The sequence below is a fragment of the Cricetulus griseus genome, chromosome 8, assembly GCF_003668045.3.
Source record: "Cricetulus griseus strain 17A/GY chromosome 8, alternate assembly CriGri-PICRH-1.0, whole genome shotgun sequence".
Lineage (NCBI taxonomy): Eukaryota > Metazoa > Chordata > Mammalia > Rodentia > Cricetidae > Cricetulus > Cricetulus griseus.
In genome coordinates, this window is record NC_048601.1 from 99,260,130 (window position 1) to 99,286,202 (window position 26,073).

The 26,073-nt window shown below is 44.5% G+C and overlaps 1 protein-coding gene across 4 annotated transcripts; it reads right to left on the minus strand.

Moving 5' to 3' along the window:
• Positions 1 to 156: 156 nt before the first annotated feature.
• On the minus strand, positions 157 to 16,552 carry Znf212 (zinc finger protein 212). 4 transcript variants are annotated; one of them, XM_027428512.2, is made up of 5 exons: positions 16,399 to 16,552; positions 9,059 to 9,448; positions 8,808 to 8,934; positions 6,336 to 6,416; positions 157 to 4,585 (listed from the first exon to the last, which is right to left on the minus strand). In XM_027428512.2, the coding sequence occupies exons 1-5, from the start codon at positions 16,537 to 16,539 to the stop codon at positions 3,750 to 3,752; spliced, it is 1,575 nt and encodes a 524-aa protein (XP_027284313.1). In that variant the 5' UTR covers positions 16,540 to 16,552; the 3' UTR covers positions 157 to 3,749. The 4 variants fall into 4 exon arrangements, with proteins under 4 accessions (XP_027284313.1, XP_027284311.1, XP_027284314.1 ...); XM_027428510.2 differs by having other exon boundaries at positions 157 to 4,588; XM_027428513.2 differs by lacking the exon at positions 16,399 to 16,552 and adding an exon at positions 15,932 to 16,176 and having other exon boundaries at positions 157 to 4,588.
• Positions 16,553 to 26,073: the final 9,521 nt, after the last annotated feature.

The following is a 26,073-nucleotide window of genomic DNA, read 5'->3' on the forward strand; positions in this document are numbered from 1 at the left end:
ACCAGTGTTTTCTGTCCCCAAAATCCTACCTAGCTATTGACTGTTTAGCTTTTTATTAAACCAATCATAGTGTAAAGGACTATTCCACAATCAGCTCACACACAAAGGGTAAACAGATGAGAGAAACTCTCTCAAAAAAGAACTCAGACACCAAAATACCAAAAAGGCAAAAGGTTTATTCAGGACAGAAAGAATAATGTGACTACAACACAAATGGAAAGACAGTAGAAGCCTTGATGAGCAACTGGGGATGCCAAGGTAAAACTCTGAAGAAAGCCCATGTCCAGCAGCTCCAGAAGGCCATATGGTGATGGGATTAGCTAATCTGACTGGAGTCAGGTGAGTGACCATTAGAAACTTAACTGTAGGCATGTCAGCTTATCTGGGTATGTGACGTTGCTGCCCTGTGTGTCATGTCTAACTTCCCAGTCCACTCCCCACCTTCTCCACACCTCCCAGAGCAACCTTTCAATGTTTGACAGTTGAAACAGGCAAGTAAGGTTTTTCATTTAAAACAGTGCCTAGGAGTCTGGTATGCTGGCTCGCACCTGAAATACCAGCATTTAGGAGGCTGAAGGTCAGAGAACAGTAGTGAATTCAAGTCCAGGCTACATAGCAAGCTGGAAAAAAAAAAGGCCAACGCCAAGATGGACAACCTGAATCTGATTTTGATCCCTGGGAACTCGTACTCAGGAAAGGAGGGAACTAACTCCTACAAATTGTCCTCTAACCTCTACAGATACACCACAACATGCATGCACTCATATACATACAAGTGTTAAAAAAAAAAAAAAAAAAACTAAAACAAAAAACCGTGCTACTGATAGTACCATAAGGATGTTAAGATGTATGTGCCAAACATGGTGGCGCACACCTCTAATCCCAGCACTCGGGAGGCAGAGGCAGGTGGACCTCTGAGTTCAAGGCCAGCCTGGTCTACAAAGTAAGTTTCAGGACAGCCAGGGCTACACAAAAACTGTCTCAAAAAAAAAATAATTTTTGTGTACACATGGACCTGAGTTTCCCCAACGTCTCCGCTTTGCATAGATAGCTACCACTGAGTTTTGATTCAGAAACCTCCATGCCCTCTTCCTGTTCTTGTGTGTTGACCAAAACTATACGTCATAAGCCCCAAGTTACTCATTTTGTTTTGAATGAAGATTCAGTTTCTATCTTTCCATATAGGTTTCCAAGGAAGGATACTATATAAGTACTGACAACACAAGTGATGGGTTAACTCTAGATAGGAATTGCTGTTTGGGTGGGGATGCAGGAATTTTAATCTTTTTTTTTTTTTAAATGAAATTATCTATTATACATTAAGACAATCTTGCTGCCATAATGCAAAGCCATGGTGGATTTCTGGTGCTACTGATTTTTCTCCAAATTGAGGGAGGTCCTTTTGTTAATTCAAAGTCCTATCCAAGCTCAAGTGGGGAGGGAGGGAGCCTTTGCCTCTGACAGCCCCTCCCATCTTCATAAGCTATCTGCCTTTTAAAACAGGTTCCTTCATGTGTTGGACACTATAGTATCTGTCCCTGGGCAAGCAGGGATCTCTAAAGCCTTCTTTGTGACCTAGCCTATAAAATAAAAAATCCTATGGGCTGGGTGTTGGTGGCACACGCCTTTAATCCCAGCACTCAGCAGGCAGAGGCAGGCAGATCTCTAAGTTCCATGCCAGCCTGGTCTACAGAGCAAGTTACAAGACAGCCAAGACTACTCAGAGGAACCCTGTTCTGAAAAACAAACAAATAAAAATCCTATTGTTTTTCTAATGGATTTTTCACAAGTTTTGTAATCTTATCTATCCAAGCTCCACTTCTTAAACTTTCAGACTTGAATGGAAATTTTAAACTAAAGGTGTTGTTCAGGTGTTGTCTATAGATGCTCTACCCCAGGTACACCCAGCCATCGTGACAAAGCCTTAAGAGTTCTCTGAGAAAATGACACTGACCATCACAGCATCTCTGGGGTTTGGAAGCCTGGCTCTCTGCTGATCTTGACTTCCTGGCTTTTCCTTAGTCTCTTCTTACTTCCTGCAGCCCTGTGCAGTGACTTGGTGGGATAAGGTATAATTTTGTCCCTAACCCCTGCAACATATGAATTTCAAGTTTTATGATTGCAATAAAAGTCTATATGATGGCATTAAAAAATTGTTGCTTAGTATGGTGGTACTTGAGAAATGGTGATGAGAAGATCAGGAGATCAAGGGTAACTTCAACTTCACAGCAAGTTCAAGGCCAACTTGGACCACATGAAACCCCACCTCTAAAAAACCTAAAATAGTATTTTTTAATGTAAATTCTGCCAGGCAATGTTAATACATGCCTTTAATCCCAGCACTTTGGAGGCAGAGGAAGGTGGATCTCTGGGTTGAAGGCTGGTGTGGTCTACAAAGAGGGTACCAGGACAGTCAGGGCGGTACTGTCTCCTCCCAGCAGCCCCCTCAAAAAAATACAACCCAGAGGTCTCAGATGGAGTCTGAGTCCACGCTACATTCAAACTCCTAGCAGGGACGGAGACCATACTTCTGTGAACAGGGAAAAAGAATCTAACCTTGACATTAAGGTATATAATTGTAGAAGCAACAATATCCCTGGTCCACTGTAGGTTCAGCCTAGGCTGCCTGGTGAGGAATCTCTCTCTACTTGACTCCCGGTGACAATTCTTGATAAACAGAAAACATCCCATGTGATTTTTTTTTTTTTAAATGCAAGTAACAAGATTTATTCCAGACAACTGTAAATCATCCAAGGATACATTCACATATACCAATGAACCCACTCTCACCTCCCTCCCCAAATGACAGTGGGGCAGGTACTCAACACTCCTGAGACAAACCCCTGTGCTTTTCCTCCTCCATCTCTGGGACAGACACTGGAAAGTCTAATCTGAGCAACTTCAAGTGATACCTGCTATAACAGAATCAAGCTCAGTCTTCCATATTCCCTGCCCCCACAGAGCTGCAGAAACACAGCAAAGCCAGGGACAGAGAGGGGGAGAGTACATGAGACACCAAACTCCCCAGAACTGAACTTTCAGCTTCTTCACAGAAATCTTGACATCCAGCAGGGACTTCAGGGGCTTCCTCTTGGCCCACCTGAGAAAACTAGCCCCATCTCAGCAACCCACTGAGGGAACCCAGCAGTGTGTTTTGGCTCTCCAATCTATGTTAAGTGTGGGTGGGCTAAAAGAGCCCATAGCTATTCCCTCCTGGAGGGTAGGCTCAGTTCCCAGGTTAGGAACAACTTCTACAACTCTTAAAATTTAGAAAACAAGTTTTAAGCTATGTTTTTAAAAAATCAACAAGAATCTAACTCCAAAAGGGGGTCTTTAGAACAACCTAAGCAGTTCATTTAAATTATTTATACTAGTTATTAACAAGGAGGCTACAAAATGGAAGGTAATACTTCCTAGAATTCTCCACATACCTCTGTGGCCCCATTTAACTGTGGGAAGACGTGTGAAATGCTAGGATGGGCCCTGGAACTGGCCACTAGTCCCTGTGGTGTGACAGTACACCAGAAACAGGGACCCAAAGGGCTAAAGAAACAGCAAACCCACTAGCAGGGCCTAGAGGGCAGAGGCTGGGCCTTAGATCTCTCCTTGTCTCAGACTAGCCTTTGTGCTTAGCCAAGGGGGGCAAAGCAGAAACAATTCTCAGGAAGAAGTCAGCCTGACTATGTAGTGTCTCTGCGGGGGACTCATGCCAACCCCCTCCACCCCCGGACGGTGAGGGGCTGGCAACCTTAAAGCAGGCCATTGGGCCTTCCATGCTCTGGAGCCAGGGCACTCCGCTCCCGCTGGTGAATTTTCTGGTGCTGCAGGAGGTGCTGCTTCTGAACAAAGCTCTTCTCACACTCGGGACAACTGTAGGGCCGCTCACCTGTGTGGATGCGCTGGTGCCGCACCAGGTCAGATGGGTGGCTGAAACTCTTGCCACAGTACCCACAGATGAGAGAACTCCGACTTTTCCTCCAAGGGATGTGGCCAGGTAGAGCAACTAAGCTGTTAGGTGAGAATCTCTCCTGGATATGTGGACTGGTGCTGGGGCCCTCCTGCTGGTGGCAGCGCTGGTGGGTCACCAGGCTGACCTTGCAGCTGAAGCTCCTGTGGCACACATCACACTGATGCAGCTTCGACTTCTTGGCCTGTGGCTTCAGCCGTGGTTTGGGCCTAAGGCTCTCCTCTGGCTCTGTGGCTGAGTAAGACTCTCTGCCCACGTGGCTCTGCATATGTGCAGTCAGCTGCTGCTTGTAGCGGAAGCTGATCTGGCATTCGGAACATTTGTATGGGCTGGTGTCCCTTTTCACCTTCAGGCCTTGTCCACACTCCTGACCCAATTGTACCTGCCTGTGAGACTTCTGTTTTCGGGGGCAGTTCAGTTTTCTACCAGGGGCAGGGTCTCTACTGTCCTCAACAGACTGAGGGTTAGAGTCCCCAGGGCCTGATTCCAAGAGAGCAGGATCTTCTGGACTATTCCAGAACACAGCCTGCTCCGCGCCAAAGAAAGCCTGTTGTTCAGCAGCACTGGAAAACATGCTGGGAAGACCTGCAGGGCCCTCCTGTTTAACCATGGCCCTATCTGCTGCAAGGAAAAAGACCAACAAAGATCATATTCCAGCACTTTTGGTATCTCCAGAGCCAAATGCTTGGACTTCTGAAGACTCAAAGCAAAATTTCTTAGGACAACTGAATGAGGACAGTCTGGAGGAGGTCTGAACACCTCACTCTTATAGAGCACAATCTGGAGGAGGAGCTGAACACCTCACTCTTAGAGAACAATGTGACTATAGTTCTCCAAATTTGTCTATAAACTGGTATTACTCTATGAAAAATGACAAAACACACTGTAGCAAGTGATTAATTCCAAAGTATTAAAACAACAAATTTCAAGGTGGGTCTAGAGATGCAAGCCTGTAATCCCAGCTACTCAGAAAGATAAGGCAAGAGGGTCACAAGGTAACAACAGATTGCTTAGGCTACAGAGCAGGCTCAAGACCAGTGCAAGCAATTAAGTGAGACCCTACCTAAAATTTCTTGGGTTTTTTTGTTTGTTTGTTTGTTTTTGAAGACAGGGTATCTCTGTGTAATAGTTCTGGTTGTCCTGGAACTCACTCTGTAGACCAGGCTGGTCTGAAACTCCCTATCTCAAATTTTTTAAAAGATTTTTTTAACAAAGGGGTTGAAGAAAAAGGTCAGCCACACACACTTGCCTAGCATGTGCAAGGCCCTGTGTTTAACACACTAAACTGATAGTTTGAAAAATCTTACACCCAGGAGCAGGAGAGAGGACTCAGTGGTTAAGAGTCCCAGCTGTTCTTGCAGAGGACTCAAATTCAATTCCCAGCACCCACATGGTAGCTCACAACCACTGGTAACTCCAGTTTCAAGAGATATGATAGGGTCTATGCTTCAAGCATGAAGTACAAAGACACAGACAAAGCATCCATACACATAAACTAGTAAAACAAAATAAAATTTAAAAACTCACATGCCCAGTTTTGTTCTTCCTGCATACTCTGCTCAAATGCCTTTCCTAGTTTCTTTCTTCCTTGGCCCTATAGCTCATGGCCCACCACTCACTCTGACCACAGACAGCTTATTATGTCTATTACTTACAGGGCATGAAAAAGCATGCTACACAATCTGCACCACTCCAAAGACTGGCAAGAGTTAAGAAACACCTGTAACAGTTCTAGTAAAGTATGATGGCTCACAACTGTAATCCTACTCAGTAGGTAGAATTAGGAGGATCATGAGTTCAAAGCCAGCCAGAGCTACATAGTGAGTCCAGGCTATTATAGTAAGATTTGTCTCGAAAACAAGCAGTGAGGTCAGAGAGATGGCCCATTGAAGAAGAGTACTCGTTTCCAACACCCACGTCAGGTGGCTCACAATCATCTGTAACTCCAGCTCTAAGAGACTCAACCCCCTCTTTTGCCCTCCATGGATACCCCCACACACATCATACAGTCACACAGACACATATGCATACATAAATAAAAAAATAAACCTTTAAAGACAAACAAACAAGCTGGGCAATGGTAGCTCCCAGGGCCAGGGAGGCAGATGTAGATGGATCTGAGTTTGAGGCTAGTCTGGTCTACAAAGGAGTTCCAGGACAGCCATGCCTACACAGAGAAAACCTGTCTTGAAAAAAAGAAAATAAACAAAAACACAACAACAAAACCAAACAGGAGTCCACCTGTTGGGCCAGACGAGATTATTGATACTATTTGGCAGTTCAACTGTGGGAAAGCTCCCTATAAGCTACAGGAACCTGCAGGTAGGGATAGAGAAAAAAGATGAAAGAATATTCTAGAACTACTCACCCAGGTGGGTACCTTCTTCCACCAAGTCACCCACCATCTCTGCACCCAATTCTGCTTCTTCTTCTGGCTGCCCAAGGACCTCTGAGTTGGAAAAGATACAGTGTGAGTTCAAGAGAATAAAACTTACATCATGCTGGTCTGATGCCACAGAAATGACCAATGCCAGGGAATCAATATTAACAGTTAAAAAGACACAAGAGATAATGTTACTGCCAATTTTCCCTAGACATTTCTGGCCAATGGAAAATTTCAGGATGTCATTGTTTTTAACAACTGAGTAATACTCCATGTGTAAATGTACATTTGCTTTATCCATTTTTTGGTTGAAGGACATCTAGATTGTTTCCAGTTTCTGGCTATTACAAATAATGCTGCTATGAACATAGTTGAGCAAGTGTCCTTGCGGTATGATTAAGTATCCTTTGGGTATATGCCCAAGAGTGGTATTGAGGGTCTTAAAGTACATCAATTACCAATTTTCTGAGAAACCGCCATATTGATTTCCAAAGTGGCTAAGTTTGCACTCCACCAGCAATGGAAGAGTGTTCTCCTCACTCTGCATGCTCGACAGCCTGAGCTGGCCCTAATTTCTGGTGTTCCTTCATTAGGGCTACCAGGCTCAGGACAAATGTCCACATAGCACCCCACCTCTGCCCATACAGCTGAAGTTTTGCCAAGGGTTCTTTCACTGTGCCCAAGTTTATCCTCCTGACCTCCTTGCTGAGGCTGTGCCAGGTAAGTCAGGCTCTGTGACACAGGACAACTCAAGAGAGTTTATAGTCAACTGTTTGACCCACTCATAAGGTCCAGCCAGTGGCCTCTTTGGTATTTCTCCAAGGACCCACATTTTAAAAGAATTTATCTAACAAGAAAACAATACATTCACTATACAGCATGTATTATTAATATTTATATAAAACACTTCCAGCTAGTACTTCTAGCCTAACAAATAAACATGAAGACCGAAGTGGCTGGTGATGACACTGGCTAATAAACTGCCAAGAAAAAGGGTTTTGTCAGCCTGTGCTGAATATCTCGTTAAAGATTCCCTTTAAAACATTTTAATTTTATTATTTATGTGGGTATATACATAGAGTATGTAAGAGTTTAGGTACACCTGTACCATAGTGCACATGTGGAGACCAGAAGGCAACTTGTGGAATACTGATTTAACTGTGTAAAGATGTGTTACATTTGTTTAATTATGTAAAGATGTGCTGCTGTGTAAACCATGTGATAGTGGCCTAATTAAAAGCGGAATGGCCAATAGCTAGGCAGTAGAGGGATAGGCGAGGCTGGTGGGCAGAGAGAATATGTAGGAGGAGGAATCTAGGCTCTGGAGAGAAAGAGAGTAGAGAGGGGAGATGCCCGTGGGTCAGCTAGGCAGCTGCCACCCAGACACGGAGAAAGCAGTGAAAATAGGGCTTATAGAATGGAAGAAAGGTAAAAAGCCCCAAGGCAAAACACAAATGAAAAAAACAAGGTTAAAGTAAGTTATAAGAGCGAGTGGAACAATATAAGCATAAGATAAAGCCAAGTATTCATAACTGATAGTAAATCTCTGTGTCATGATTGGGGAGCTAGTTAAAGAGTCCGTTGTCTCCTTCCATCATGGGACTGGATGCAGGTATCAGGCTTGTATAGCAAGCACTTCTATCCACTGGGCGACCTCATCAGTTCCAACGTTACAGGATTTCTCATCAAACAATCTTAAATATTAAAAATAGCACCTTAGCTAGACATGGTGGCACATCAGATCCCAGCACTTGGGAGACAGAGGACTGAAGGATCTCTTTGAGTTCAAGGCCAACCTGATCACCATGAGTTCTAAGACAGCCAGGGCTACATAGAGAGGTTTTGTCTCAAAAAACAAAACAAAACAAAACAAAAGTTTATTATATTTATAGTGGTCATATGTTTGAAAACTTTGTTACCAGTTGGTGGAACAATTTGGGAAAAGTTAGGGGGTATAGCCTGTTAGAGGAGGCAAGTCAGTGGGGGGTAGGCTTTAAGGTTTTAAAAGACTGAAGCCAATTTGAGTTTGTTTTCTCTCTATCTTGCTTGAGGTTCAAGATATGAGCTCTCAGGGCTATTCCAGCCACTTGCCACCTGCTACCTCTGCTTGGCTATCAAGGACTCTAACTAATCCTCTGAAACCAAAAGCCCCAAATAATTTTTTATATATATATAAATTGCCTTAGTCAGTATGTTATATAGCAATAGAAAAGTAAGAGACACTTTGTAGCTATGTATTAAATACAGTATCATCATACATAGTTTCAAGAAGTGATTGTGTTACCAGAAAAGAAATACAAAAGGCTCATCCCTGAGACCTTCTCAAGCCTCTGTAGGTGAGAGGACCTGGAGACTCATTTCTCCTCCCAGCAACGGATCACAGGATGAGAGACCCGCAGAGTGTCCGATGCAACCAGGAGGGCCCTGAGAGAATTCAGGAAGAAAACTGCCACTCACTCAGAGAGACCAGAGTCTCATAGTTGCTCTCCATGACATTTCTGTAGAGCTCCTTCTGCCAGTCCTCCAGGTTTTCCCACTCCTGTTCCGAGAAACAGACCCCATCATTCTCAATGGATCCAGACACCTACAAATGTAAGCCACAAGAGTAAGCGCTTTGATTCATCATGAGTACAAGCCAGTGATTTAACATCTTGACTAATCAAGGGCTGGGCCCCTTCTTTCCTAACTTTTAAGCATAGAGGTTCTACCTTGGGGGCCTCCCCCTTGCTGCCAGGGGGCAGCCGCAGGACCCAGAAGTTCTTGTTGCGGAGCAGGTTCTCCACGTTCTCCAGCCGCCGCTGCAGCAGTCCGTACTCCTGCAGCAGGGTCCCCAGCACAGCCCACTTGCCCTCCAGCTGGTTGCTGAACTCCACAGCTGTCTTCTCAAAGTCAGCCAGCTTCTTCTCAGCTGTCCCTGCACGTCCCTCAAGGCTCTGTAGTCGAGCAGCCTGGGATTCCATCTTCTTCTCCACAGCCTGAATAGCGGCCACCACTGTCCAAAGTGAGATTTCTGTGGTCTGAAAATATGGGCTTTTCTCTGTTGTTTGTGAAGGTGGTGTGGTGGGGGCTAATGGCGTGGAACGCCGTTTCCTCCTGTGCTGTAGGATTGATGACACGAGGCCAGTGAGACAGGGTGACTCCCAAATACCAAATAAAGAAAGCAATTCCAAGTCCAGGACTCCTACCTAGCTTCCTTAAAACAAACAAACAAATCCAAACATACTTTTTCATTCTGATCTGGTGCTGGCTGGTTTGATGTCAACTTGACATAAGCTAGAGTCACTGGAGAGAAGATAGCCTATATTAAGAAAATGCCTCCATAAGATCTGCAGCAGGCAAGCCTGTAGGGCATTTTCTTAATTAGTGATTGATGTGGGAGGGCTCAGCCCACTGTAGGTGGGGCCATTCCTGGGAAGCAGATTCTGGGTTCTATAAAAAAGCAAGCTGAGCAAGCAATAGAAAGCAAGTCAGTAGCACCCCTCCATGGCCTCTGCTTCAGCTATTGCCTCCAGGTTCCTGCCCTGACTTCCTGCGATGCTGAACAATGACATGGTAGCATAAGCCAAATAAACTCTTTCCTCCTCAACATGCTTTTTGGTCATGGTGTTTCATCACAGTGATAGAAATCCTAATTAAGACAGACACTGAAAATTTCCCTTGGGGCTAGGTACAGTTCTGTTGATATCACGCTCACCTAGCATGCACAAAGCCCTGACTTTGATCTGAAGCACCACAGGAACCGGGGTGCATGCCTGTAATGCCTGTACTTGAAAAGGAGGCAGTAGAATTAAAAATGTAAGTCATCCACTACAGAACAAGTTCAAGACCATTGGAAGCCCTGTCTCTCAAACAAACAAAAAAGAGGGAAGAAAGAAAATGTTACATGTATATTTCATAATAATTTTTGAAAATATTAGAAAAATAGACAAAATATTACCATATAGTTAAGCTTTTCTCTCAAGTTGTCCTCTGACCTACACACACACACACACACACAATAAATAAATAAAGGTAAAAAAAAATTTTTAAAGCCATTATTGGGCTGGTAACACTGCTCAGCAGTTAAAGGCCAAACCTGAGGACCCAAAGTTTGATCTCTGGAATCAACATAATGGAAGCAGAGAACTAACCCCTACAAGTGGGCATCTGACAATGACATGGCATGTTCACAGACACACACACACTACACAAAAATCAATGAATAAAAACAAGGTCAGGTGTGTTGGCACATGCCTTTAATCACAGCACAGGTGGATCTTTTGAGTTTAAATCCATCCTGGTCTACATAGTGAGTCCCAGGCCAGCCAGAGCTACATACCGTAAGACTGTCACAAAAAATTCATTCAATAATAATAAGTACTCAACATTTACCTACTAATCTGTGATGCTATTATCTACCATAAATCAAATTCTTTTACCTGACAGTTTGTTTTTGCCATCTTTTTTCTCTTCTATGGGTTAATTTTTCTGTCACTTTATCAATATTGTGATCTTATTAACTTTAGCTGCATAGTAATTATTGATACATACTATGACAAATCCCATCCATTTATTTTATAGTAGTACCTTGGCTTATTTGGCCCACTGATGTTCTACAAATATGAAGATTTTCACTTTTGTAAAACTCTTCAGACTGTGTTCGGAAATGCATCAAATTCCACAGATAAATTTGAGAAATAACATTTTTTGGACAAAAATGTTGTGATTCTTGTTTTGTTTTTTCAAGACAGGGTTTCTCTGTATTGCTTTGGAGCCTGTCCTGAACTTACTCTGTAGACCAGGCTGGCTTCAAACTCACAGAGATCTGCCAGCCTCTGCCCCACCCCCCACACCCCCACCCCTCACCCCCCCATGCTGGTATTAAAGGCGTGTGCCACCAATGCCTGATGGGGGTAGTCCTTCTGTGTATATGTCTCTCTTATTGGTTAATGAATAAAACACTGTTGGCCAATAGGGAAGCAAGATAGGCAGAACTAGGAGAGAAAGATTCTGGGAATATAGTTAAGAGGAGTCGCCATGTGATCCCAGGAAGACAGGATGCATAAGGTAAGTCCTTATAAAACTATATAGATTAGTAGTTATGGTTGATAATTAAGATTGAGCTAACAAATAAGAAATCCTAGTCACTGGCCAGCAGCACTGTAACTAATACAGGATAAAATGTTTTAATTCTTACATAGGGTATGCTATTGCATTTGAAGAAATTTTAACATATTCCCTAGCTCTCTATTTCAGACAGGTCTTGCTATGTATCAACCCATCCTAAAATTTAGTGATTAATTTTTGCTCACAAATCTGAAATCATGTCTATGCTCCACTTTGTGTCAATGGGGCAGACGCAGGCAAGCAGGTATGTGAAGAATCCCAAATGCATGCAGAAGGTAGATGGACTCCAACTATTCAACAGCCTCCCACCCAAAGTCTAAGTTCACATCTAACACCAACCCAGACTTGTGTGAACATGCTTCCATATCTGATAGGTGTCTCTTCCTTTACTTTTTTATTATATTTTTTTGTTTTATGAGTGTTTGACCTGAATGTACATATGGACACCCCAATGAAGGCCAGAAGGCATCAAATCCTCTGGAACTGTAGTTACAGATAGTTTTGAGTCACCATATGGGTGCTGGGAATTGAACTTGGGTCCTCTGCAAGAGTTAACAAGTGCTCTAAACCATGGAGAGATATTATACACAGATAATATAGAAAATGGGTAAAATAGCGAGGCGTTGGTGACGCACGCCTTTAATCCCAGCACTTGGAGGACAGAGGCAGGTGGATCTCTGTGAGTTTGAGGCCAGCTTGGTCTACATTTAGTTCCAGGACAGCAGGGCTACATAAAGAAACCCTGTCTCAAATAACAATAAGTAAATAAAAATGAAAATTAAATAAATATTAATAATGGCTTTTGAACATACTTTCCCCAGCTCTCTACCCAATTCTCTTTTTGGGAAAGTTTTCCCTTTTCTGAGACAATGTCTTTCTATATAGCTCTGGATGGCCTGGAACATATAATATAGACCAGACAGGCCTGAAATTCATAGAGACCCACCTGCTTCTGCCTCCTAAGTTCTGGGATTAAAGGCATGCGCCATCATAATCAGCTAAATTTTTTAAAACCCATTTTGTTGGTCATACTGGCTGCACTTCAAGGCTTGCCTGTCCCATGTAACTCGACTGCCCCATAACTTCCACCCACTGCAAAAATTCTGCTGGATGTACAACATCCTTATTACTGTTTTCTGATAAATAAAATACTAGATTATATTTGAATATTCTAAATGGTGATTAATTTTGTCTGTCAATTTTTAAATGTATTTGAAGCTATATAATTAGTCTCAAACTAGTTTTAAAATGTCATTTCAAAATAGAAAACTAAATCGTTTTCCATTAGTAGTGCAGGAGTATTTTCCATCTCTGGCAATGATACACTTGTAAGCCACGTTTCTTTTTATTAGTATTATTCTCTCATAGCCTTTTATATTTAACCATCTGTATTGACTTATCCTTTGGATTTTTCCAAAATGAAAGTTGGATTTTTCCCATCCTCGTATCTTTGCCTTTTAATTCAATTATATCTATAGTGACTGACTTTTTATAGTCTTTTTAGCAATAATGAAAAGACCACTGACTTCTGGATTCTGATCTTTTCTTCCTAACCTCTACATCAATGCTGTCACGTAGTTTAATTATTCGTCGCTAACTCTTCAATGAGTTAATATCTTATTCAGCCAGGCATTTAACCCCAGCACTTGGGAGGCAGAGCCAAGTAGATCCCTGAGTTCAAGGCCAGCCTGGTCTACATATCAAGTTCCTAGACAGTCATAGCTACCTACATTATGAAACCCTGACTCAAAAAAAAAAAATTATTTTGACCCAGTGACATCCTCAAGTGTTTTTTTTCCCTCAAGGACCCTTGATTTCATAAATATCAAATACAATTGAGCAAATGTTCTCAACGTTGGCTTCACAACTCTATTCATATTTTAAGAGTTTACACTTTCTACTTTTGGATTGTAAGTATTATTTATTATGCTGTTTTAAAATTATCATACAAAATAACGGGCTTATGGTTTACTATACATTTCAAATATCATTTATATAGGTTTTTTGTTTTCCTCGGTATTTTTTTTTAAATTTTTAGTTGTGATTATCAGGATGTGAATTTGGTGTAGCAGCACAGAATCCTCACTAAAGAGATTTGTGAAAACAAATATGTTCAAGAACAGTTTAAATAAATTTTACACTGTCAAAACTAAGTTCAAGTTTAGTTTGAGATTTTGGTGGACCTTTATTGCTTAGTCTCAATGAGGTCTGTTGGTGAGGATTAACTACAAGAGGAATGACCAGAGATGGAATCTGCTGGTCCTGCCACCTCATGTTAGTACTGACCTATCTAGTCTAGAAAAACAACACTTTGGACTGTGTCTGTCTCTTAAGGGAGTCAGATGCAGAAATGCTGTAAACACTCGTGCCCTGTTTTCCCAGTTCAGTGTTAATCCCTTGAAAATAAACCAACCACTGGGCTGAGCTCCCAGAGTAGAATCAAAGAGAGGGAGGAGGGATCATATGAGCAAAGAGATAGGACCATGATGGGGAAACCCTCTGAAACAGCTGATCCGAGCTAGTGGGCGCTCATAGATACCTTGCTCAGCCTAGACACAGGGGAGGGCCTTGGTCCTGCCTCAACTTGGTGATGGCACAGACTGTGTTGACTCCCTGTGGTAGGCCTTACCCTCTTTGAAGAGCTGACGGGGATTGAAAGATTCAGGCAGATTCTTAGACAACTGAAAGGGCCCTGTGTTGCGTGGCCACATCATGGTTAGCACATGCTCCAGCCCCTTTTAAGCCCATGACCTCATCCCCGCTCCTCTCTGTTTCCGGTTGGTGGACCACTACTGCCCCTCTCCTCTCTCTGCTTGCTCTCTCCCCTTCCTCTTCCTCTTCCATTCTCTTTTTCTCTCCTGCCCTGTAATAAACTCCATGAGTACTCTCTACGGTTTGTGTTCCATCGTGCCCGGTTTCCATCTCACCATTCTTTTCTAATTTTTAAACTTTTACAAAATAATAACAGGATGGGTGGGGGGAAAGGTGGGGGAGTGGGAGGGGGGAGGGAGAACTGGGATTGGTATATAAAAAAATTAAATTAAAATAATAAAAAGAAAATAAACACTGATAAATCTTTCAGTCCATTCCTAATTAGTTCTTAGCCATTTCCTAAAAAAAAAAAAAAAAAAAAAAAAACCATAGTCAAATAGTCAAGTCCAGTCAAGTCAAAATTTTCAACACAAATTTTCTTAGACCCTTTTTTCTCTCACAAAGGTATCTCAGGATTCCCATAGTGTTTCTGCAGTAAAACTCAATGCAAAAGCCAAGGTGCACAACAGTGATCCTACTAATACTATCTAGGAGTCTGGGGATGAGACAGACTAGGGGTCTAGATGGGGTTCATCTTTTCTGTCAGTTAAAGAATTAAAAGGCAAGAAAAATCTCAAGCTCAACAGGTAGCATCAGAGAAATCTCAAATACTACGGACAGAATCCGCAGTTGAAGACAAGTGTTTACTGGGGGCAAGGACACATGTACCAGCAGAAACACAGGGAAAAGGACCCTCTGCAAAGTGGAGGGGGTACTACCCAGGAAACTACTGGGGTTTTTTTGAGCCTTGGGGTTTTAAAGCCTGTGAAGAGTTTTCCTCCTCTAATTTGAGGTTGTTTCATTTGAAGAGTGTTGATTGGCCCAGAACTGTTGTGCAACATGTCCTAAGCAGGCCTTGAACTTGTTGAGCCAGTCAATTAGCAGGGGCCTGCTGGTGGGAGACAAAAGCCCAGAAAGCCTGGGCTTAGTTTTAGGCTGTCGGTCTTGTCTGGAGTTGGGAGGGGGGAAGAAGATGTCCATCTTGGAAATTTGCCACCTTTATTTTCTAGCCATGGTGCCTCTCCCTATTTGTTTGCCTAGCAAGGTGTCTCACTAGCACTTGGGTTGCAGAGGCAAGAGTTCAAAGCTACCCTGGTCTACATAGCTACTCCTAGGCAGCCAGAACTACAGATCAAGACCTTATTTTGAAAGATTAAAAAATAATTAGACAGAAATTAAACAAGGTTTATGCTTGTAATCGCTGCAGTTGGGAGTGAGACGTAGGAGTTTAAGGCCATCCTCAAGTAGACTAGGCTGAGGCACTTGTTACTATGCCCCCAAACACAACCACCACCAATAAAGACCGAGCACAATGCTTCACACATGTAATCCTAGCACTGGGGAGACTAAACAGGGAAGACTGTCATCAGCTCGAGGCCAGCCTGCACTACACAGAGTAAGGCCCTGTCTCAACAACGGAAAGCCAGGTAAGTTCCATCTATCCTACTCTTTACCTAAGTTAGCCGCAGCTGTGACATAGTAGGAGAAGACGGGAGCCGTAAAAAAAAAATTAGAAATCTCTTTAACAACGAGCCTAACATTCTCAATTCAAGTTCATCAGACAAAGGCCTGGAAAGAGGTGAGTGCTGAGATGATGCCCCTCGCGCCCATTTTCAGCGTCTTCCCGTTCCCTCAGGGGGAAGGGGGCCGTCACCCGTGCGCACCTACAGCTCGGTAAGGACACCTGTCCCCAGGGAGAGGCGGCCCCGCGCCGCTTTCAACCTGTAGCTGCAAACTCAGAACAGGGACCTGCGGCAGAACGCGGCTCCCCGACCAGCACTCCAGCCCGGCGGCCGCGGAGACGCCGCTCAGCTCCGTCCCGGGCTCTCCCGCAGCGGCGGCGACCGGACCCCGGGGCTGCGCCCGCCCTCGCAGCCACAGGCGACTCCACAAGCTCCGCTCGAGCTCCTACGGGAAGACGCGGGCGAGCGCGGCGGCGCGGCGGCGGCGGCGGCGGCCGGGCGGGTGGGAGAGGGTCGGCGGCGCCGGCGCCAACGGCCGGAGGAGTCGGAGCCGCCGCGGCGGCCGCGAGGAGCCCGAGCCCGCGGCCGAGCCCCGCAAGCCCGCCCCGGCCCGGCAGGCGCTGTCTCCCCCCCGCCCCCAGCGCCCTCGGCGCCCCGGCGCGCCTCACCCGAGCAGGCGCCGACTCCGCCATGGCCGCAGTCCGCTCCGCAACACCGACGGGCGGGAGAGTGCTGGGGACGTGCGCCGCTCGGCCAAACGCCTGGACTTCGGGAGGCCGCCACCGCCGCCGTGTTGATACAAGGTGCATTCTGGGAACGTCCCCTCCCCGAGCCAAGAAGAGCCGCGGCCGCTCCTCCCACGACGCGGCCTCGCTATTGCGCCCCGGTGCGCCGGGAAGGTGAACAGCAGCTCCGGGCGCCGGCTCGAGGGCTCCCCAAAGCAAGAGCAGGGCGCTTACCCCATCCCCCCTTCCTTTCCCCTTCTCCCTTGTCCTCTGTTTCCCGAAGGCACAGACATAAGTCACTGTCCCAAACCTGAAGTTGCTTTGGGTCCCAGAAAGAGTAGAATATTGAAGGAACAGATGACCTCTCAGATAAGGGTAGTCACCCCTGAAAGTGTGAAGCTGCACTCTGCAGGAGCCAGATGGATCCTCTCAAGCAATTCGGTGGCAGCAATAAGGACTTCTTCCAACCACTTTGCAGAATCGGAGCTGGGAACAACGCTCGGCTAGATCATATATTGACCAGGACTGCATAATTATGCATGCTTTCTTACCCTTTGTTCCAATTCTATATAAGCCGAAGCAACCTGTTAGTATTGCAAAGACAGATTTGAGATCTCTGGACCCCTAATTCTTTTCTCTGCTTTTCGCCTTATCTCTTTAAAAATCTATTTGTTGTGTCCAAGGTTTAACTCTAATGCACAAACTGACTTAGCGGAGCCCATTCTATATGGAGAGATATCTTGCCCAGCCTAGACACAGGGTTGTGGGGGAGGAGAGGTGCCTTGGTCCTGCCTCAGTGAGATGATGGGTCAGACTTAGTAGACTTCCTAGGGGAGGCCTTACCCTCTCTGAGGAGCAGATGGGAGGGGTAAGTGGGGAGAACTGAATGGGAGGCAGAGGCAGGTGAATTTCTGTGATTTTTCAGATTAGCCATGGTTGCCTGGTAAAACCCAATTTCAAAATATTCAGTTATTTTTTTAAAGGTGCAAAGGCTGGAGAGCTATCTGGTTCAGTTCCCAGCACATACATGGTGGCTCACAACCACTTGTAATGCCAGTTCTGGGAGATCTGACATCCTCTTGTGGCCTCTGAGGCCTTTTACATACATGTGATACACATATACTCATGTAGACACACAAATATACACATAAAAATAAATAAACATTTAGATGGTGTGGCTTATGCTCTCTATTTGCTACCTTTATCTTCCCACTGAGAATATAAAGCAATTCATGTGTAGTGTTTGTGGAAGCTGTGTGCCTGGCATAGAGCATGCACTCAATAACAAAATTTCTGGCTTCTGCTTCTATATTTGCAAGAGCAAAGCCTTGTACTGATAGGAACCCACCAAGAAAAATGTCACTTTGTTTTTTTTTTTTTTAAGATTTTATTTATTTATTACGGATACAACATTCTGCTTTCATGTATATCTGCACACCAGAAGAGGGCACCAGATCCCATTCAAGGTAATTGTGAGCCACCATGTGGTTGCTGGGAATTCAACTCAGGACCTATGAAGAGCAGTCCGTGCTCTTAACCTCTGAGTCATCTCTCCAGCCCCAAAATGTCACTTTGTTAAGTATCTCTCAGAAACTACATTTGCTCCTTCCTACTGACATTCAGATGTGGACACATGCCTCTGGAAAAATCAGGGTGGCTGCTTGGACTTGTGTCTGCCACCTCTACATCTGTAGAGTATGGGCACTACACATATACCCAAGATTGACTTTGATATTAGCCACTAACAGAAAAATCTCTGCAACACAAACAAAAATTAATTGTATTTTTTTTGAAGAATAGTTTATTAACTACACCATAAGAGGACAACCAACCACCTGGACAGTAGCTATGATAACCTGCAAGCCATGCATAGCACTTTGGTGGTGGTGGTGGAGGTGGTGTGGCCTTTAACTCCTAATCCTCCTGACTCTGCCTTTTGATGACTGGGATTACAGGTAAGTACTATAAGATAATACAATTTTAAGTTTAAAATGATGCTTTTAAAATATCTCTAGCCCTTAAAATTTTCATTTTTGTACATGGTTTGTAGGATTCACATATATATTACATTTTTAATTTTGAAACAGCATCTCTCTACATAGTCCTGGCTATCCTGGAGACCAGGCTGACCATGAATTTATAGAGATCCTCCTGCCTCTGCCTCCTGAGTGCTGGGATTAAAGGCGTGCATCACCACTGCCCAGCCTACATTTTTTTTAATTCAAGTAAGTTTATAGACAATGGCCTAATCCTCCTTCATTGAGACCTGTCCTGTTCAGTCATCCCTGCTAACCTGCTATTCTCCACAGGATGAGCACCGTGATTTTCCAGGTCAGTAAAAATACTAGACTGGTGGCATTGGTGGCTCATGCCTTTAATCCCAGCACTTGGGAGGCAGAGGCAGGCTGGTCTGTGAGTTCGAGGTCACAGAGAAACCCTTTCTCATCCCCCCCCCAAAAAAAACTACTAGACTGAACATACCTTGGCTCAAGGTGACTCCGCTGCTGTGTGTATGCTGTGGAGCCCCATTTATATCATCAGCCTGGCATGCCTCTCTTCCCCTGGCACAGAACTTCCCTCCCTATAGGAAAACTGTAGGATAAAAGGACCAGCTAAAGAAACACACCCTGACCCTGAAAACAGAAAAGCAAAAGGCATCTCTGCTGGAAACTCTCATAGCAGAGCGGAGCAGAGCTGAGTTGTAATTGGAATAAGTTTGGAAAGGAAACCCAACACAGAGAAGGGAGCAGGGATCAGAGGCGATTCTCTCTGTAGCCTGGGTTAGTTCAACTGCACCTCTGAGTCTGTGAATGATTCCAGGTTCTTTCCAGAAGTTGCTCATTCTTGGCTGGTCAACCAGCTTCTGTTGATCACAATTAGAAGTATTTGGACTGATAAAAGTATTCTGGGGGACTATAGAGATGGTTCAGCAATTAAGAGGACTGGGACATTCACATGGTTGCTCACAAGAGTTATTCTAATTCCAGGGCACCTACTCTATTCTGGCTTCTGTGAGCTCCAGGAACATATGTGGTGCACAGACATATATGCAGGTGAAACATCTATACGCTTTTTAAATATAAATTAAGGACTATAGGAATCTGGGAACTCTTTCCCTGAGCGGAAGTAAACAAACATCTACTCAATCTTTATAGAGCGCAGACAACAAATGAAAGTAGGAACCAACGCATTTATTGAATTTATTTACAGAGCATGGGTGAGGGTTACAGAGGTGGGTGACCCTAAAACAGCTGCACCACTGGAAAATCACACTCCAGCATGGACAACAGTTTCCTTATAGCTGCATCGATGGAGTCAATCTACACTCCATGTGCTCTGCCCCTCCTGAGAACTGAGGCCACATGCAGTTAGAGGAGAAATGCATTCAAATGGCTGGGAGGTGCAGGAAGGAGTTGCTGGTATCTCCAATCCTCCCTACTCTCTTTTTCTATGAGGGAACAGCAACAGTCAACAAGCCAGATCTGGTTCCTTACAAGTAGTCACAACTGCTCTGATGACGATGATGGCTGTTACACTTGGAGGGCAGTGCTCTGGGACAATGGGATACCGGATATCGCGTCTAAATTTTTTAAAAAGAAGCATTGCATGAAGCTGGGTATGGCGTTGCTTACCTGCTGTAATCCCAGCAGGAATGGGGCAAGGTGTTGAGGCAAGATTTTTTTTTCTTCTATGTTTTGAGGCAGTATCTTGCCATACAGCCTAGGACAGGTTCAGTCTCAGTCATCCTTCTGCCTCAGCTCCCTCACCTATATCACCATGCATATATCACCATGCCTGGCTGAAAGCAAAATATTGAGTTTGACATCAACGTGGGCTATACATACTCCATTAAAAAAAAAAGTATTATGCTCTCCTAGCAGTAGTAGAGAGGATGCCTGAACTGGCCTACCCCTGTAACCAGACTGATGAATACCTCAACTATCCTCATAGAGCTCTCATCTAAAAACTGATGGAGTCAGATGCAGAGATCCACAACCAAGAACCAGGTCAAGCTCTAGGAATCCAGTTGATGAGAGGGAGGAGGGAACATATGAGCAAGGAGGTCAAGATCATGATGGAGAAATCTACAGAGACAGCTGAACCAAGCTTGTGGAAACTCAAGAACTCTAGACCTACAACTGGGGAGAATCCAGAGGCCCAGATGAGGCCCTCTGTATGTGGGAGACAGCTGTGAAGCTTGGACTATCAGAAGGACCCTGGCAGTAGGAACAAGATACAAATCTGGTACATGAGCTACCTTGTTGGAGCCCATTCCTTATGGTGGGATACCATGCTCAGTCTGAATGCATGGGAGGAGGGGCCTGGCCCTGCCCCAACATATTGTGCCAGGACTGTGTTGACTCTTCATGGGAGCCCTTACCCGTGAGGAGGAGTTGACAGGGTGGGCTAGAGGGGAGATGGTGGGTGGGAGGAATTGAGGGGGTGGGAGGGAGAATTGTAGTTGGAATGTAAAATGAAATAAGAATTAAAAATGGAAAAAAGGTACTATAGTCTGTGATGAAACCAAATGTAAGGGTATAGAGTGCCTTCCTGCCCTGTCCTTGTGCTTTTCTCAGGCAGTTTCTAGCACCTAGAGATATTTCTAAAGAGCTCTACTCAAAATCAGAAAAGGAGCAGGGTGATGGTGACTGCCTTTAATCCCAGCACTTGGGAGGCAGAGGCAAGTGGATCTCTGGATGTTCGAGGCCAGCCTGGCCTACAGAGAGAGTTCCAGGAAAGCCAAGGCTACACAACGAAACCCTGTCTCAAAACAAACAAAACACCCAAAACAAAACCAAAAAAATCAGAAAAGGATATAGCCTGGAGTGACAGGGCACTCTTTATCGGGGAGGTAGAGGCAGAACTCGAGTTTAAGAAAACAGGACTGGAGTATAATTTCTCTGGCCCAGGACCTCATAAGAACATGGATGGAAATAAATGGGCTATGGCCTGGTTATGCTGAAGATACAGGCCTGGCTCAGCAGTGAGGGAAATGTCAGCAGCAAAGGACAGACCAGTGAGAGCATTGCCAGAAAGGTGAACTGTGTATTGTTTTCATAGGTGCAGTTTGGAGAAAGAAATGCTACTTTAAAAACAGACCTGGTGGGATTGGTGAGACAGACAGCTCAGTGGGTAAAGGCACTTACCAGAAACGCTTGGTGACATGAGTTCCTTCCTTGGAACCCAGGTAAAGGTGGAAGAAGAGAACTGACTCCACAAAGTTATCCCCTGACCTCCACAGTGTACAATGGAACACCCCAAAAACAATAATAATTTTTTTGAAAAAAGGCCGGATGATACTCATATATGATCCCAGCACTTGCTAGGTAGAAGCAGGCCATCCTCAGTTACATAGTGAGTTTGCAGCAAGACCTTGTGTCTGGAAACAAACAAAAAACCCACCCCCAATAAAAACCACATTTAATCAATAGAGAGCTGGAAAAAGAAAAAAATCAGTTCCACCTATTCCATGTAAAACATGCAACTGCTCAGCTGGGCATGGTAGCTGCCTGCCTTTAACACTGGGAGGCAGAGGGACTCAGGTTTCTGAGTTCAAGGCCAGCCTGGTCTATATAGTGAGTTCCAGGCCAACTGGAGCTACATGGTTGGATCTTGATTTTAAAAAGAACAACCACAAAAAGAAAGACGTTTCCTATGTACCCATCACAATAATTTCTCAGACACTTGGCAAAAGGAAGAATGTGACACAAAGAGCAAGGTAGCATTTCTACAGAATAAACATTATAGGGAGTATTTTCTAGAACTCATGTCTTGGAATCAGATATGTGTATAACAAGATTTTGTTTTACTTTTACTTCCAGAGTAACTGGTACCACCATGCCGTGCTAGATTTCTTCCCTGCATATCCCATTTGTTCATTTTTTATTTTGAGTAATGAATACAAAATCTTCAAAATACCATTCATTGGTTGATGGTTTGGAAAAAATGATACAAAATTCCTCTTAAAGAGCAACTAATATTTTGTTTCATTGGCTTTTTATTGGCCATTTGAATTGTGAGAGAAGAAGCCACAGGAAATGGCTTGGAAGACAGAAGGAGAGCAAAGATGGAACAACATTGTACCATAAAAAATTAAGATTTGTGACAGGCACCTTTAATCCCGGCACTCAGGAGGCAGAGGCAGGCAGATCTCTGTGAGTTTGAGGCCAGCCTGCTCTACAGAGCTAGTTCCAGGACAGCCTCCAAAACTACACAGAGAAACCCTGTCTCAAAAAACAAAACAAAAATTAAATTAAGATTAGAGGGTTTTCTAAATACATCCTGGAGAGAAGGGCAGAGGAGGCCTCAGAATAGAAGAAAGCTTCTCCTTAGTGAGATTGGGGAAATATAGGATGGAGAAAGATCAGGATGGTGGGTTGTGACATATATTTCTGGTGATGAGAATGGTTCCAAGTCTTTTAAGAATAATGACAGAAGTCAGGTGTAGTCACACACCTTTAATATCAGTGCCTGGGAGGTGGCGACAAGTGGATCTCTGTGAGTTTGAGCTAACCTGGTCTACATGGTGAGTTCCAGGACAGCCAGGGCTATACAATGAAACCCTGTTACAAATAAACAACAAAAGAACAGAGATGGCTGATGGGTTAGGAAAATTTCAGGTCATTTGCTATGATGCTGTGGTGAAAGGAGGCACTGTCTCCTGACTCATCAAGCATAAGTGTCTTATGGGCAAAGCCAGAGGGGAGATCAGCCCTGGGCCCACAGTTTGCCCCCTGCAGTTCTTTATAACACTAAAGGCTGAATGAGCATTTACTGTAAAATTACAGGTCTGCGTTGATTAGTCAGTGCTGCTGTGATTCTTTTCCCGTCATTTTCCTCTTACTCCCCACCAATGTCCAATACCCAGGGACCAGATCTCAAAAAGACACGAGAATCCTTGATCATACAATAGTGTTGTTTGGAGTTAGTGATACAGCTCAGTTGATGTATTTGCCTGGCACACATAAAGCTGTAGGCTCAGACTCTGCAATGTGTGGTGTACATGTCTATAATTCAGTTTTCAGAAGGTAGAGGCAGGAGGATCAGAAATTATAGGTTATCCTTGGCTACATAGGAAGGCCACTCTGAACTACATGAGACCATCTCAGAAAGAAAAAAAAAAGAAAGAAAGAAGATAGGAAGGAAAAAAGGCATAGAGGCAATACAGTGGGAGAGTGCTTGCCTAACATCTAGGAAGCCCTGGGTTCAAAATTTGGCACCATCAACCCTACAAAAAAGAAAAGGGGTGGGGGAGAGGCGTGGAAGGGCACTTGCTGTGCAGGCACAAGATCTGAATTCAAATCCTCAGCACCACATAAAAATCCAAGTATACCTGCAGCCCCAGTGTGCTGTGGGGCTGGAGTAGGGCACAGAGACAGAAGGAACACTAGCACTTGCCGGCTGCCAGCTTAGCTCCAGGTCCAGTGGGAAAACCTCTCTCAAGGGAATGGACAGAGAATGAAAGAACAGGACCCAACAACCTCTGCTCATGTACACGAAAGCATCTACACACAAATGTGTTTGTTCAGAAATGGAAAAATCCATTGACATTTTAAAAAGAACATTTACCTGTATTTTTGTCATTTTCAGTGGTCTCTGGCTTATCTTGCCTTCCCAGGACTTCCATCAAATCCTTCCTGCCTTCCCTTGACAGTTATGCCTGCTCTGCTTTCTAACAAGCTCTACAGGGCTACACCACAGTGGATCCCAGGCTTGTTGATGGTTGTCTATGGGACAGTGAGGATTCAAGGTCTTTCATGGCCTGTACTATGCCTCATCATCTAACTATACATCCTAGGAGTTCATACCTCTCTGCTCTGGCCACACTGCTCTCCTTGCCTTACAATCCTTGTCTTCCTACCTTTCTTTCCATTTGCCCCGTGCTCCTCATGCTTCAAGCCTGACTTCTCCAGGAAGTTACACCTGCTGCTTCATGCAACATGAGCTCAGCACTTCTTACATAGGCCTGTTGTCAACAAGCACTACTACCATGGACTGCCCATTTCTTCTTCATGTGGGTCAGCCTCCTAACTCCAGTCACATGTAAATCATCCCCCTACACAGTACCTATCAAGACTGACATGGCTAAAACATCAAAATGGGTAACTCAGTGACTGATATGCAAAGGACAACATACTGAAAGCCACTGCCTTTGAACAGTTCTGAGAGTAGAGCTTACTATCCCAGGGCCTGTCTCATAGTGTAGCTGAAGGCACCAGTAGAGTGAAACCCACTGGAATATGATCCAGAAACCCACAGGTAGGCACTGCGGGTGTTGGTGCTCACTGGTTGTGTATGGCTTCTCTAGACCAGTGTTCTCCAGCCTTCTGTATTGTGCCACTGTGGCAAGCCCTAAGGGAGATCAAACATGTGTTTCCCACATCTATCCTCATGCAGACACATGGTTTCATTCTCACAAATGTCTTCTCTCTCCTATTACATTTCAAGCTTGCCGAGAATTGGGTCTTACACTTTTTCACTACATGTTGAATAATGATCAAGGTCCATCTATCTTCACTCTTACCCTCTAAACACTTTCTCTATAGAATGACACAAATCACAAAATGTTAAGGGACCAGGTCAAGCTTAGTGGCACACACCTTTAATTCTAGTACTCAAGAAACAGAGGCATGCAGATCTCTGTGAGTTCCAGGTCAGCCTGGTCTACATAACAAGTTCTAGGCCAGGCAGGGCTGCATAGTAAGACACTGTCTTAAAAAAAAAAATGAGTTCCACAGGGTACATGCCTTTAATCCTAGCACTCGGGAGGCAGAGGCAGACAGACCAGCCTGGTCTACAGAGCAAGTTCCAGGATAGCAAAAGGCTACACAAAGAGAATCTGTCTCCAAAAACAACAAACAACCCAAATGGGTTAAGGGACTCGGGCCCTGACTAGTGTCACATAGCAGTTCTCTGGAGGGTAGACATGACCATCACCACCATGAAGCAGAACTGCTATGGTGGTAGCCTACAGTCACAATAAAATAAACAATGCAGCCACTGGGTCTATGGTAATGGCAGTGAGGCTGTTAAAGTCCCTTGTGGAAGGAGGGGGAAGGGCCACAGCTGACCTCACCACAGGATGCAGTCAGCCTCCACCCCCAGTTGTCTATAATCTTAGACATGCTGATGTGTATGAGGTAGAAAGCTGGTGCGGGGTGGAACTCTTTAGTAGTGCTGCCCAAGTTGTCCATGCTTCTATAATTAACCTTTGTAAACCCACTCACCAAGCTGCACTGGGTGGAATCCATCTTTGGTCTGTTGGAGTGAATACTACTTTTATGGCTCCCCAGATTCCCTCCTTGTCTCTCTGTACTCTTGAGTAGTGGTCTTTGCAAGGCTCTGTACCTAGGAGTGTGTGGTGGCAGTGCAGAGTAATGCTGAGATCCAGGAGTCAGCTGTCTGGACAATGAACACAGTTCAGAAGGGTCTAGAAGCAGCTATGAGAGCTGGATGTTTTAATCTTCCTGGGTTCTCCCCTCCCTTTCACTATTTGAGACACACACACACACACACACACACACACACACACACACACACACTGGGGCTGGAGAGATAGGTTCTTGCTATTCTTGCACAAGACCTGGATTTGGTTTCTAGCACCCACATCAGGAAGGG

Coding starts and splice junctions, on each gene's coding strand:
- Znf212 (XM_027428510.2), bottom strand. CDS start 16,539: ATGCACCTTGTATCAACACGGCGGCGGTGGCGGCCTCCCGAAGTCCAG. Junction 6,417..8,807: donor TGAGACTCTGGTCTCTCTGA/GTGAGTGGCAGT, acceptor TTTCCAACTCAG/AGGTCCTTGGGCAGCCAGAA. Junction 4,589..6,335: donor GGAAGAAGGTACCCACCTGG/GTGAGTAGTTCT, acceptor TTTTCCTTGCAG/CAGATAGGGCCATGGTTAAA.